Raw genomic sequence first — 15710 nt, forward strand, 5'->3', positions numbered from 1 at the left:
CTTTAAGTGTAGTAAGGTCACCTGCCTAATTAGGTGTCTGGGAAATCAAATCTGTCGCCTGAATTTGGTGAAGGAAACATATACTGCAGGTGAAAAATGCTTACAACTACAAGTGGAATAGCGCAATACTTATCATTACATTTATAAGTCTGATAATCCAAACTCGGTAATCAAACATATCCATTCCATACATAAGTGCCGTCTGAGAGCTCTACAAATAAACTTCGTAAACTGAATAATTGAATATAAGGAGATGGCATTTTTGCTCTTGCTATAGCTTTGAAGCATGCAAACAGCACAACTTCACATAACTGGCAAATCACCTAATATGCATTCAACTATCAACTAATCATTTTTAAGGCTATTAAAGGTTCAAATAGATTTCTGAAGCTGTAGAGAGTAATAAATTCCACAGCACTGAAGACAGAGTGTATTTTTATATTCTCATCAAACAAACAAACAAACAAAATATATATATATATATATCGCTACGAGATAGCCGATGCAAAGCACTTCGTAGAGAGTTGTAGAAGCTTTAAGGACACGAAGAATGATTTTAAAGCAATTAATGATTTTCGCATTCAATTAATTAAAAAAAATACTGACAAATCTAAAAGAAATTGAAAGAAAATAATGGGACATACAAACCCCAATTGATTGTCAGTGGTTGTCCTGGTTTAGTGTCTGAGTGCAATTTATACCTTTTTTTACCATTGTGCTGAAGCCGGAGAAGACACCGTCATTTGCTATAGTGCCACTTGGTGGCTACACGGGTACAGTCAGTCCCCTTAACTAACCAAGATGGGTGTTCGACCCCTGTTTAAAAATTCTTCATGCAGTAGCAATACAGTAGATTCCAAATCATAAAATGGTTAAAAGTATTAAATGATTCATAATGCACATATTAGTCTAATATCTTTTTAATCATTGCACATATTTCTAGAATTACTACATGCATAGTTTTTTTAATGCTTTTCCTACTTAAAGTACCCTAAATTAAGCTTACATACTCGTTTTATTGCGTTACACAGATTTAATCCCACAGTGCGGCGTTTTTCTGTAGCTGCAGTTTTTGCATATTTGGTATTCACGTATTGCCAAAGCTGCTAAGCATGCGGAATAATTAGCCTTTACTAAATAAAAAAAATTAATTATATCTTTTATTTCTTTGATTGGCTGGTCGGTTTCCCAACACAAGAATTAAAATTCAGGTCAACTGTCAGGAGTCAAAGCGAAGTCTGCGCGTTAAGATACCAAATTCTGAATTTTGTTTTCTCAAAGTAGCTATTTTAGCGATTCAAACATTACTTGCATTTTACAAGCAAAACATTGTGTCTATTGTGTTGTATACTTGAGAATTATTATGTTACTTTAATTAACGCGCAGTTTGAAAAAAGACATATTTGCCGGAATGCTTCAGTTAAGAGATAATCAATTATCTGTTCATAAATATGTATTTCTGTTTACTTTTATGGTATTCATAGTCTCTAACATTTTTGTATCCTCTTGCAGAGCATGCTGCAATAATGAGATAATTTAATTTTACCCAATTCCATACGCAAATGAACGCTTCTGCCAGAGAGAAAATATTAATCATGCAAGATGCTTTTCTCGAACGCTCAAATTGTCTGGCGGGAGTGTTTTTTATAAAGGAACCAAGACATTAACACTCTTATTTTCAAAGTATAATTAAATACAACGAAAACTGTAGGATTACCTTCGGTTACCAGAGATAGAAATCCTATTTAATGCACATTTATCTGCTAATTTACATGTATACAATCACCACTCTTTGAAAAGTGTTTCGTCGAATGGAATACCCGTAAATTATGTATTTCCTCCATTTCGTTGCTCCGTATGGCGAACAGCATTAGGGAAAATGTTTATTTAATAGAATTTAATTATTGCATCGGAAAGACTGCATTGGGTAAATTATTATGTAACCTCAACATAAATATGTTTTATAACACGAAATATGCTTCTTCTCATCTTTTCTTTCACAAAGACTACCCTTTTACGGTTTTATTTTGTTTATACAGATTCTTCGTTTCAAAGAAACGAATGCCTTTTTCGTATAATTTCTTGCTTCTTGCATTAATAAATAATGAATCGGTAAACGTGCATTCGTGAAAAATAATGAGACAAGCAATTAGGTGTGTTTTAAATAACAATAGCGAAGGAGAAATAATCTAAGCTTTAATGGACATAATTTGTCTTGGATATTATTTACTGCAGCAAATAAAGAGAGAAAAGAGAATAATTGAAGTCTAGATTCTTCCATCAGCTTCGAATACTACCAGATTTTGCTGTTCTTATTTACATGATGAAAATAGAGCAATTAATAGTTAATTAGCGAATTCTGTACCATAGAACTTTCAGTATAAGTTATCAGTTTTATATAACAGTATAAATATTAACATATGTTATGGCATTCCAAGCAAAACTGATGCGTTGCAAAAATACTTTGCTAAATATGTATTTCAGATGAGAATTTTGTAATTTTCAAACCCATCAGCATTAAAACTTTTCGAGTTGTTAAACTAGCATTTTTTTAATATGGCAAATAATGCTTGAAGTTAGATCGCTGAATATGCTTGAAACTTTGTTGCTGGGGCTAGAAGGAAATATTGTACCTTTTGCTTTTCGCCTAGAACGCAAGTAGCTGATAATGGAGTAAATGCTTAGCAGGAAAACGAGAAAACGCAAATCAGAAACTTTAGTTCTACGATAGAGTTCGTCTATTATGTGAAGGGTAAATTTCGTCCATTGTTAAGGAAGTCGGGTCATGTGAAAGTGAATTTTTAAAAAAATTTTTCATTGCTTATAAAATTCATTAACACCTGAAAAACGTGTTGTCGTAAACCAAAACTGAAGTTTTAAAGCCCCACGGAGTCATCAAAGTGTAAAGAGGCCAGGAGAGCTGGGAAACAGAAATTAACGGTTCAAACCCGTACGATTTTACATGACTGTGGCATTGCCCATTAAGCTCATGTAGCAGTACGTCTACTTAATTATTACATAAGTACTACTTTTTTCCTATCGAAAACACTGAATACAGTTTTCTCAAGACACATTTTTTTCACGCACGATGCAACCTAGTTCAAAAATTAATTGGTCGATCGACATCAAATTCCACACATATATTCTTTACCTTACTGGCATTAGTTTGAACATACAATAACATTAAAATGAATAATAAATATTGTTTATAATAAATTGTTTGTAAAAAAATAAATCGATTTTTTAAAGTGTCTTGAATTTTTAATTTCCTGTTTATTTTCTCAAATTTAGGTTTAAGATTTTTGCAGGACCATATTTTAACGAAAACTGGATTTTTGATTTTAGATAATTAGAAGATCCTATACAATCTGCAGAGCGCAGCCCCTCCCGAAAAAAAAGGAGTCAAATTCGAGAAGCTGTGGCACCGCTATTCTGAATATTTATGACATCAAAAATTTTATTTTCTCATGGAATTTACTGTCAATATTACAAAATTAAATAAATGTTTTCATTTTTTATAAACAGATTTGTAAAAATGTCTGTTTATATTACCCTTCTTCCTTAAATTGGCAACTAGGCCCGCAAGAAAACCTAATGAAATTTAGTTTACATGTACGTTAGTAACTTTTAGCTGCACGTTCTATGCTCATACATAAGCGTGTACGCATATATTATTAGAATACTAAAGTAGGATTCTGTCCTTCCTTATAAACACAAAATAAAATTAGGTAAAAAGTTTTAATTAAAAGCTTATATTTGAAGGTAAAACATTGGCGGCAAAAATGTTAAATAGCCAAAAACAATGCACTAGATTAAAGAAGTGAATGATAAATAAGAATGATACTAAAATTTAAACAAAGTACAATTATAGAAAACTGACATGCATCATTTTCGTTAGAAAAAGAGGAGAAGCATAACAAGAGTCACTATAAAGCGATACATAGAAATTCAAATATTTGAAGTAATCATAAAAACAGTACACAATATTTGTCATTTGAAAGAAGTGAAAAGTACCGCAACGTTAGAAAACTTATCAGCTTAAAAGTTTCTTTCAACCTTTGCCTAAAGGAAGACATTTTAGATAAGATATAACACAAAATAAGATAATATCTGGTTTTTACTACTTTCGTAGTTGAAGACTGCCTTCCTAGTTAACTCTAGTTTTAAAATGAATTAAAAATCTAAGTTAAGGATGAAAAATAAAATGGTAAAACGTAGAACGCAGAATAGCATAAAAGTACGGCTAAAGTTTATTTAGTTCTCATTTGGCTGTAAAAACAATTAACTACAAACCAAAAATTGCTGCAGACCTTGCAGCCTGCTAGAAACAGATGATTTTGTTATTTGCTACTCAGAGAAACATTCCACAATCTACAGGGAAACGCTTATCTAGAAAGTTCATCCCAAGCACGTTTTTCTGATGCAATTTAACTATATTTAAATTTCACTTACCTTTCGCTCTCTCGCTCTGAAAATTGCAAAAGCTCCAGCAAATCATTGCACTCTTAATTTTACTTCTAATTTGTAGCCTTTTTGAATTGATGAGTTATTTGAAAGCAGAAAATCGATAAAAGAGAAGGAACTAAAACTATTTTAATGTTTAGAAAATTAATAAAACCTTACAATAATAACTACTACATAAAAATGAGAAGAAAGAAGAAAAGTAGGGAAATAAAAGTTAAAATGAGATGCAGTAAAAATGGTAAATGATATCTTTTACATATGAGTTTCTTCCCCAGTTCTCCTTCCTCATATTTTGTTTTACATGTTGCAGACCATTTCTTTCTTTCTTTATTTTTTTATCAAACAGAAGGATAAGTTTGAAATTTCAAAATTCTAATTTTATATTTTTAGCCATTTATATTTTATACATTGCTTCCTCAAATAAGTTAAATGCATTTTATTAGTTTGCCCACCAGCGGCCGAGCGGTAAAGTCGCTTAACACTGGTAGTTCGGTCCGAGGTTCGAATCCCGCGAACGGGCTGGCTGAATGGCGTTTTCGTGGTTTTCCCCACGTGTAACGTGTATACGAGCCAGTTTCCCTTAGAAAGTCCTCCACGAAGGCATCCCTCCTCTTAGGCAGATAGCCCTCGAGGCTTTGCCATAATCACACACACACACACATTTTATTAGTTTAAGGTATCCGACCACGTTCGGGTACCATTTTTTTAAAAATGATTTTTATTTTAACTATAAACATATTAATTTGAAGAAAAGCATATTAATGAGTGAAAACAATTTAAAACGTAATGCTAAGTAATTTTAATTTTGAAAAATAATGAAAAAAAGGATAATTTTTGCTTAAATTTTGCCTTTACGGCAACAACGACGGTGAACAATGTATATATAAATACAGTTTTTTTAATTTGTATTTATACTTACACTTGTTTTGTATGCAGTGAAGCAAAATAATTAAGAAATATTCGTATATTTTTGAGATATGTCAAAATGTATAGTATTTACTGTATATTTTCCTATTATTCCATCCAAAATCTAAAAATAAAAAGTAACAATTCAACTTCTAATTAATATTTCTAAAATCTTTTGCTTCAAAGCATGCATCAGATTATATGAAACATGTATAGAAAGTATCATTAAATTTTATCCATAAAATGTTGAGTTATGGCTGTTACCATTGGCAATATTTACAGATAAAACATTTTTCAGAAAACAAGTTTAAAGTTTTCATAAAACAATTTCTTAGTGAAAGAAGCGTCCCTGATAGTTAAAATTCCCCTGCTTTGTAACTTAACACCTTGTTTTTTCTTCCCACACTTTGCGACTTTTCTTTCGAACAAAGTGTAGTTTTTTCTGTGGGATTTTGTAAAACTTGTGGAATGCCACCAAAAGTCATGATTTTGCACTTTATCAAGTTTTCGAATTCCCTGCTCAGTGTAAAATTCAGGGCACATACCTAACCTTGAAAACGCTTCAAGCAAACCTATAAATCCATCATTAGATAACATTAAATAACCCAACACTTACATTTGCTCCAAACATTAATATTCGCAAGTTTATGAACGTTTCTTTCGGAACAATTTGCAATAAAATGCCATTAAAACGTTTCTTGATATTTTGAGTTTTGCCATGTAGACACTTTTTAATAACTCTTGTTTATACCAGAGGTTTTTGCCTAATTTTTTTCTTTCTGATTTTTTCCTGATTTCTGCAATCACACATTCATAGTTGCACCAATTCATTGATTATTGAGGAGGGCATTGGCTTCGAAGAAGAGCTACAATGGAACAAGCAGTTAGTACAACCTGCTGCATCTCAATTAAGTTTCAAACATGACTTCTAATTGCAATCCCTAATTCTGCAGTTTATCAATAAAAGAATCAGTCAGTTTACCTTTTTTTTTCAATTCAAGAGAGGAGTTTTTTTACTTTTCGTAGTCCACTACCAACCCTTTTCTGTACATGTTTAATGCATTCCACTTTCTTGACCGAATCTTTACCATATATATCTTTCCCAATTAAAAACCCCTAGAATACCCATCCTCGTAATACTCCGTTTGCTTCAGCTTTCGTAATGTAATAGATCATTCAAACAGGGAATTAGCACCAACTGCTTCCATACCCGAAGCTGCTTCTTTATAATTTGCAGAACAATTATATTACACTTTACATATGTCGTGCTGAAGATTGCATGCCATTCTGTTTATTTTGTTGCAAATGATGCAAAAATGTGACATAGCTTTCAAATCAAGCACTTTGTCAACGCTAATCGACAAAGCAGCAACACATACATTCAACGTCGAATACCCTCTGCGCCTAACTAAATACGAAATTAAGGGAAAAAACTAACACCAGATTCTTAAAATGTATTACAAAATATCTAAACTTAGTACGCAGGTTTATAATTTACAAAATCTTGATGATAAATAAAGTTTCTAAATAGGTATATTTATTTAAACGCTCACTTCCGGCCCAGAATATTGGAACTTCCGATTTATTCAGTTACAGAAAAAAGCTTATAACTTCAGTTCTAATTAACCTATCAACAAGCAAAAACTTGTATTTGATAGCTAAAGATGTATTCTTTAAGATAATGTAATAAAATAAAAATCGAAATTTTGACCGAAAATCGTCTTTTGTACGAGGTCGGATACCTTAAACTAGCTGTCTACTTCCCCAGCTTCCGTTAATTATAAGTAGCTAATATCTTATTTTTACGTACATTACCTTTATTCATTTGTTTCGTTTGCTTGGATACAATTTTCAGCTTCACATTTTTATACGCCTACCTCTGATCATTTTTAATTTAAATTTTTTTACCGCTCATGTTATTATTTTTAAAGTGCTTATTTTTTTATACGTTTCTGCGGCTTTCCGTATTTGTAACGTGAATACGAGCCAGTTTCCTTAAAACCTTGTCCACGAAAGCATCCGTTCTCTTAGGCAGATAGCCCTTCGTGGGCTTTGGCATAATCTAATTACCTAATCTAACATTTTATACGTCTTTAGATTTAGATTAGAGTAATTTTAAAATGCTTTATTTTCTATATATTTTAATTTTAACACTTTAACTAGATAGCGATTAGCAGAAGAGAAGCTGACAGACTTTCACACCTTTAGGTGTTTCTTCAAATCCCAGATAAGGCATGGAACTAGTGACTGTAAGGTCTTTGCTGCGTGGGCCACTTAAAATAAATTCAGGAAAAGTTCTGCCGAGAGTCTGGTATTAGATAAGAGAAGAATTGTGCTAGAATTTCGACTTCCACTTTCGTAGAGCTCTCCGCCCAAACTGGGATGAAATTCACGCAGATAGCCTATGCGTTTTTTTCCTTGTATTAAATAATCTATTTTGGCTAAGATATGTAATATTGAACACTGAATTTCATTACAGAATCATTGTTTTTGTCATAATTTAACTTTCCAACGTTAAGAGAAAAAGTATCAGCTCATAATGGGAAGCAAGCATAAAAACATGTTTAACAAGCTTTTAACATTTGAAATCTGAAAAAAAGGTAGTTAACTATGAAGCATTTTGTTTTAGTTTAACCACAATTCGTAAGTTTTCTGTTCAATTTCTTATCATTTCTGAAGGACCTGAACGGCAGATGAATGAACAATTATATGCAGAATGTTCATCTATTATTCAGTCAAGAAGAATTTGTTAGAATGTAATGTAAAACTCTTTACAAGTAAATAGATACCTTTAAAGATTTATTAGGAAAAACATTTCTTATTTAGATTTTAATATTTTCAGAGCGGCAGGTTTTTTAAAGTGTAACAGAAGAAATACATGCGAAAAAGCATAACATTGAAGTCATCAAATTTGTCCTTTTTTCAACTGTTCATTAAATTGTTCAAAATGTTTTTTTAATACTGAATTCATGTACAGTTTCTTATATCACCTTTTTATTTTCAGATTCCTCAGTCATTGGCTAGGTAGCTAATATTGTTAAATTCTAACAGCTTTTACCTGTCCGAAATGCATCAAGGTAAGCTGCAGGATTTCGTACCTGTGATAGACGTCATGTGACACCGGACTTTCAAAAACAATCATCTAGATGTATTAATCAGTATTATTCATCTTCATCACGCTTGCAAACATGGCTTCAGCTCTTAGAAAGCTTTTTAAAACTTCGGAGCGGCATAGGTCTGGCGATAGAGCAGGCGGCTGGCGCCGCAAAAACAACAGCAAGAATGGACCCGCCGATTCCCCAACACATCACAACCATTCAGCAGCTATGCGTTTTTTCGGGCATTGTCCAAGCCCTAAAATGTCAAAAAGAGATACAAACAAAATCAGCCCAGAAGATGGTGCCAACAGCCAGAAACTGGCATCTAGTGCGAACGGTGCGAGTGGAATCAGCAGTCATTCCGATTCATTCAATGCTTGCGCAGTCGACAAAACATCTTCCACAGGAAGCACTGCATCTCCAAATCGTAGTGTCCGTTTCAAGTCGTCCAAATCTTCAAAAACTGCCCCTAAAGCACCTATAGCTGAAGGTCCGTCATTAAAGCACACCCAAACGGTCCGAACGCGCCGCTTGATGAAAGAGTTCCAAGAAATTACAAAGTATTCCAGAAGTTTGGAAAAACCGCCGTTTGTGGTAGAGTTAGTGGATGACAACTTGTACGAATGGAACGTGAAGCTCTTTCAGATTGATCCAGAGTCAGATTTTTATCACGACATGCAGGAGGCGGACATTGGACATGTTCTCCTTAACATGGTCTTCCCTGAAAATTTTCCGTTTTCTCCACCTTTCATGCGTGTTATTTCTCCACATGTTGAAAAAGGATTTGTGATGGAAGGAGGAGCTATATGTATGGAGTTGTTAACCCCGAGAGGATGGGCCAGCGCATATACCATTGAGGCAGTTGTAATGCAGTTTGCAGCTAGTTTGGTGAAAGGCCAAGGTCGAATAGCTCGCAAATGCAAGAATGGAAAAGAGTTTAGTCGCAAGTCAGCTGAAGCATCTTTCCGAAGTTTGGTGAAAACTCATGACAAGTACGGATGGGTGACTCCACCTCTTGCTGATGGTTAATCTACTTACCGTGTTCACTTCGGCTCTATTAGGTAAAGTATTACTTTTACTTAATTTTCATGGCTTAACGCTGCCTAAAAATCCGAATCTTTTAAACAAATCAATTTATGTAAATAGATTTAATTTTTTTAGAATTCCTAATTTAGTGTACATAACGAAATAGCATTACTGTACCAGATTTACATGTCGTCAGTTTTCCAGAGGATTAAACAATCCAATTTTTAAAACTGCGCCTGGAGTGCTGCAACTACATTGATATTGCATTGAGATCACTTTTTATATAGAAATGCAAAAAGTAACGAATTATGACAACCAAGATATTTGGAGGCTTAGAAAATATTCATAGATAAAACGCATAAAGCAAGTGCTTTAGTTATTATTGATCAAATCCAATACAATATTAAGGGTAAAAAATAATGGTAAAATGTTGCGAGTACATATTTAGATTAATAATTTGGATTTGTGAAGCAGTATTCTTGATATATTCTCAATCTTCTGAAGCTGAAATATTTTCAATGTATTGCCTGATTAAAAAATATGAAGCAGTTTATTTATTAATGATCAGCATCCAATTAGAATTTTTTCTATATTTTTGAAGGTATATTTTTCTCATTTTTACAGTAAAGAAAGAAATGATGTTTCTCAATAAAAGTAATTAATTTCATATTCATTCTCTGGATTTATAAATGAGGATATTCAGTTATAAAAACATATCATCAACAAAAGGGCAAGATAAAGAGTTACTTTGCTCTTTCTTTTTTTTTTTTTTTTAATTACTAAGCTTTGAGCAAATTTGATTTTTAAAATGCTTCTTAAAGATGAATTTTGCGAAAATTTAATGATAAAAACTGCTAAACTGAGGCATTTTTAAATGTGTAATTACAACGCATGAAAATTTAACAATTCAGAGAAAAGAAATTGCAAATTTCATTTAATTAATGAACGATTTTACAGAGGAAAGTATACGAAAAGATTTTACCTTCTGACTACAAAGCAGACTGTATGCGTACTTTCAGAATGCCTTTCATAAATCCTTTACCTGGCTATTGTGTCATTTATGCAGATGAAATCAGCTTAAGATATCGGGATTCATAGCTATTTAATTAAGATTTTTTCAACATTTCATGAAATAAAAATTGACTTTACATTAATTTAAGATTTCATTTTTTAATTAAACAGTCTAAGTTCACATATTGTTGGGATTGTTTCTTTTACTCTCTTAACTGGTTGGTGCCTTTGGAACAAGCCTGAGGTATAAAAGATATCGCTTTCGAGTTCTTACAAAAAGAGTAAATACTTCTGAAGGGGCGGAGTTAAGCTGAGGATGTCTGTGTATAAGACAGCCACTGTATATAAGAAATATTTATGCAACTGCGGTAAATACTCATTTTTAGCTTTTTATTCACACACATCAAACAGATATGTCTAAATGTCTGTTCATATGCAGTTAATAAACTAAAATAATGTCTATACAAAAATTATTTTGATGCATTGACTCAGAAAAAGATAGCATCAATTAAATCTCTAATCTCTTGCTTTCGAAATAATTTAATACTTATGAAAAAAATGTTATGTTTTGGTGCAGGGCTAGCTTTCTTTCAGTTTTACTTTTGACTTCAGTTATATATTTGATTTTTAAAGTCTTAAATAAAACAATGGAAATCAATTTTAAACTAAATTTTGTCATATTATTTAACTAGTCCAGTGTTCAGACCCCACACCACGAAGGCACGCCAAGAAGGTGGGAGACATACCTTATATACACCCCGTTTTAAAGTCCGACTGGGGTTTCTAGGGGACCCGATCGCCAAATCCTGAGTGTGGAGAATCATCATCCACCACCCTTTTAGTTAGGGCGCCACTGTAGAGACATTAGGTATTTTTGGAAACAGGAAAAATGAAAAATGAGCAACGCATTCACCGGGAATCGAACCAAGGAACTCTAGAATACGCGCCCAGTGTGCAGACCACCACACCACGACGGCATGCTAAGAAGGCGGGAGAAACACACTATAACTGTACGATTCGTAACAGTTTGAATTTTTCAATATTAGTTGAAATATTTCGTAAGAACTTTTCAAAAAATCAGCATTGTAAGGTAAAACTTTTACTTAAAAAATTTCAATAAGATAGCTTTTTATTAGATTTTAATAATAATTTTTAATTTCCGGTATTTTTATTGTATTTGGAATCAGGCAAAAGAGCAGCTTTAGTTTGACGGAGATTATGAATAAATTTTTATCGACTTTTTATCGACATAGATTCTCCTCTTCTTCATTTTTCTTTTTCTTTTTCATAAACTTTCGAAAAAGAGGGTTTGATCATCCTGAAAACCGATGAAGTTTTATGCAAAACCTTTGCCTAACTAAAGCCGCATTTTTATTTAATTTTCAATTTTACTTTTGGATGTCTCTCTTTTAATTTGATTTTCATAATACACAGTTCAAAATATCTCTATTTTTGAAGTTAAATAAGTTCATGCTTTCATGAATTTTAACTAATAATTTTAAAATCTTACGATTGGTTTGCGCAACTTGTAATTTAAAACCTTTATGCCCTTAATATGAAGCATGAATTTCATTCTTATGCTTAATCAGTGCAGTAGAAGAATTTATAAAATATTTTGCAAGAAAATTGCAAAATATGTAAAAAAAAATAATTTTCTTCAACTTTGAAAAAATTTGAAATTTTGAAAAGAAATTATTTTTGTAGCACTTAATGATAAATTCGAAATGAAACCATTTTACCCAACTGTAAACTAGAAAAGAAATATAATTCACTTTCTTTACCGAAAATATAACATATTCTTGAATAATAAATATAAACTTCCATGCAATCATCTGTCAGTCGAAAACAGGGACGAAAAAAATAACTATGTTTAATGATCTCGGCCATTTGACCTTAGTGGGCACTTATTAGAACAACATTAATCAAAATTCCCAGGAAAAAGGATCCTTAAGTGCAAGTATATTTATCAGACATAATCGCAACAACAAATATGCATAATATGACAAATGAAAAAAACTGTAATCCATTCATTACAATCCTAAAAGTTTACCTAATAATATATATCTTCGTTATTCTAGTATTAACACGTAACTTAAAATATTTTCTTTCGCCTTAGTGTTTTTCTTTAAGTAAACTTGCTAATATATATTTTTAACCACGGCCAGAATAGATCCTTGGAAACGTATCGAAAAATGTAGCATAAATGAATTGGTATTTACTCTGAGATAAACAAAACGCATGGGGAACTGATGCGAACCAAATTGTGAAAACTGGATAAAAATTCTATTTTTTAAAGTAGAAGTTTGCGTGATCTGTATGAAATAGCAGCTTGGCGGCGTGCCGGCCCAAGACAGGTATTATAAAAATAAACTGTATACACTGTATTCACAAAAGTCCTTAACCGGCTTTTATTCTCAGAAATGTTGGTTATAAACATATCCTTCCAGTCTCAAAAATGGTTTGCATGTCGCAAAGATTCCCGTTTTCGTATTTTTAAAATTAAAAAAAAAATTTTTTTACAAAATATGAAATCTATCTTTTTACATAATTCTCCGATCATTGTACTCATATTTTGTTAAATTTTGTAAAAAAGGAAACACAAAAGCTTTGACTCCCGTATAGTAAAAATTGGCCGAGAATTCAAAATTTGCGATATTTGACGTCATTTTGAATATGCATTGAGGAGTCGGTTACTAAACAAAGTAGGATAACCCGAGAGTAGGTTCTTTCCTCTTAAATCCCACGCAACGATATGTTTTTTTCTCTGTGTGTGTGATTTATTGGTGCTTTAATTTATACTCTTGTTACATTTGGTTCTGCGAAGGAAATTTCGACAGAGGTAATTAATAAGTTTTCAGAGTCTAGAAATACATCATTAATATACTCATGAAGTTTTATTACTTTAGATTCATACGCCGGTAATCGCGAAATGTTCATTCAAATACAGAGTGTTATAAATGAATGGAGCGGTTTTAAAAATTAACAATAAATCGATGTATTACTTTATATGGGCAAACCTTATAGCATAAGCAGCACCAACTGTCCAAGTTTTTGATGCATTAATCCCAATCTTTCAATATCTACCCTTGGTCACACAACACTCATCTACCACGGTAATCAAATTCTTCTCGTACTCGGTGCAGCATGTCCGCCGTGACGGTCTGCAGTGCATGCTTTATCCGATCAAAACTTCCTCAAGAGACAGGAACACTGAAGGTATATAAACTCGGTCCTTAACAAATTCCCAAAGAATGAATTCGCATGGTGTTAAATCTGGCGAAAGAGGTGGCCAGGAGAGAAGCTTGTTGTCTTCTGTTGCAGCACGTCTAGTCCAGCGTTGGTGAAGAACACGATTTAAGAAGCTCTCGTACATTCATATGAAATTGGGGCGGAGCACCTTCCAGTTGCAAAGCATCATAACTGATATTCAGTTAGGGTAACAACCAGGTTTCCAGCAATGTCTAGAAATGAGTCACCGATCACAACCGATCACAATTTCTTGTTTGAAGAAAAATGGGCCATGAACATTCTCGCGGGACACCGCACAGAAAACGTGCATGAAACTCACACTGCACTGAAACCATAGATCTGGACATCTCAAAACGGAGCACACAAAAAGTCTTTTCCTGTTGCAAAGCCATCTTGGAAAGTGACGCTGCGGCTGCGCAGTAAGCACGACAAGCAAACAGCAGGCAGCACATGAGAACACACTTGGACAGTTGTCAATGCTTACGGTGCAGGTTTTACCACGGGTAAGGTAATTCATCAATTTATTATTAATTTTTAAAACCCCACCATTAATTTATAAATCCCTTGTACAAATGTTTTTTCTTTTTTAATTAATGAAAATGATATTACGAGTTAGCTACGTGCCAGTACTGAAGCTTTGCAGTTTTCTAGAGCATGAAGTCTATAAGATTCTGTCAGTAAGATCTCCTTTCTGAATACGTATATGTATGTGATAAAAAAGACGTAGCATTGTTGATGGCGTAGAATGTAGAATGTTGAATCCATAATGAACAGCAAACTTAGCAGTCGAGAAGGATTAAATATTCATCTCGATTTCAATTGACATTTGTGGCCATAATTCACTTGGCACTCTAAGCGAGTTTGTTTCCAGAATATTTACATTTTTGAAAATATTGCGATAGGAAGAAAGCAGCGCCGCAATGCCCTATCGTCAACAGAGGTAGAAGCAAAAGTGCGCAATTAACCCAGTATGGAGATTCACCAAGAGAAAATTTTAGTTTAGGTTTCTTATTAAGAGAAAAGTTTCATTCAGAAAATTTTGAGTTCAGGTTCCGAATTAGCTACGTCATCAGAGTTACTTAAACCATGTGACATAGACTGACCTAAAACTATACAATATTCCTCTCCCCCTGATGAAGTGGTATTAAGGCTGATTGAATTTCTCTTCTGTTTTTGTTCGTTTTTTTTAAAATTTTATTAATTTTTTTTGTGAGTGGTGTTTTGTTTGTTTGAAATTTTTTGGTTTTAACATTTTAAAATTCTTTGTTGCTTTTATATGATTATTTGAAATTTGTTAATTATGAATTTCATTTTCTAGTCTTTGTGAAATATTAGTTCTACACTTCTTACTTTATCTTTAAAGTTATATATGTAAGATAAAAATATGTGAATCAAAATTATAATTTAAACTAACGGAAAAACTTTACTTCTCCCTTTTCTGTTTTAAAAATCGCAATAACTTCTTTGGATTGCGTCATTTCTAGATCATTCTATGGCCTGCGCATCTCTGATGAAGTAATAATTCGGAACTGAAACTACCATTGTAAGCCAAAACTTTTTCTCTTCGCGTGCTTCCATCTTTCATAAATACGCACTTCAGCTTCTGTCTCTGATTTGCTTGTACGTAATTTCGCTATGCTGCTTCCTATTGCAAAAATATCAATAAGGTAAATGTTCTTGAATAGGCACGACTAGGATGCCAAGCGATCTGTGGCCACGTAATGTCAATTGGAAATAAAAATGGAATTAAAATCGCCTAGACTGCCAAGTTTTATTTACGAAGTCAACGCATTAGCTTACTACGCAATCAGAATACTTCCTCTTCAATATAGCCTAACTACGCATCGACAGTGTTCCGTCTTTTCCCCTGCTTTTATTATATCATATATATATATATATATGTGTAAGTGATGTATCAGCTTTAGTCGTAGCTTAAATAATCAGACGATAAATTTA

At 32.8% G+C, this 15710-nt stretch overlaps 1 protein-coding gene across 2 annotated transcripts in view; it reads left to right on the forward strand.

Annotated features, from left to right (window-relative positions):
• LOC118183110 (ubiquitin-conjugating enzyme E2Q-like protein 1) overlaps positions 1 to 15710 on the forward strand; it is a 113103-nt gene that overhangs the window by 54404 nt on the left and 42989 nt on the right. For both annotated transcript variants that reach the window (XM_035352538.2, XM_035352539.2), the window contains exon 2: positions 8375 to 9529. In XM_035352538.2, coding sequence (XP_035208429.1) covers positions 8559 to 9497 — 939 coding nt within the window. In that variant the 5' untranslated portion in view covers positions 8375 to 8558 and the 3' untranslated portion in view covers positions 9498 to 9529. The remainder of the gene's footprint in view (positions 1 to 8374; positions 9530 to 15710) is intronic.

The sequence above is a fragment of the Stegodyphus dumicola genome, chromosome X2, assembly GCF_044657685.1.
Source record: "Stegodyphus dumicola isolate Sdum_Otavi_A_Nest chromosome X2, ASM4465768v1".
Classification (NCBI taxonomy): Eukaryota; Metazoa; Arthropoda; class Arachnida; order Araneae; family Eresidae; genus Stegodyphus; species Stegodyphus dumicola.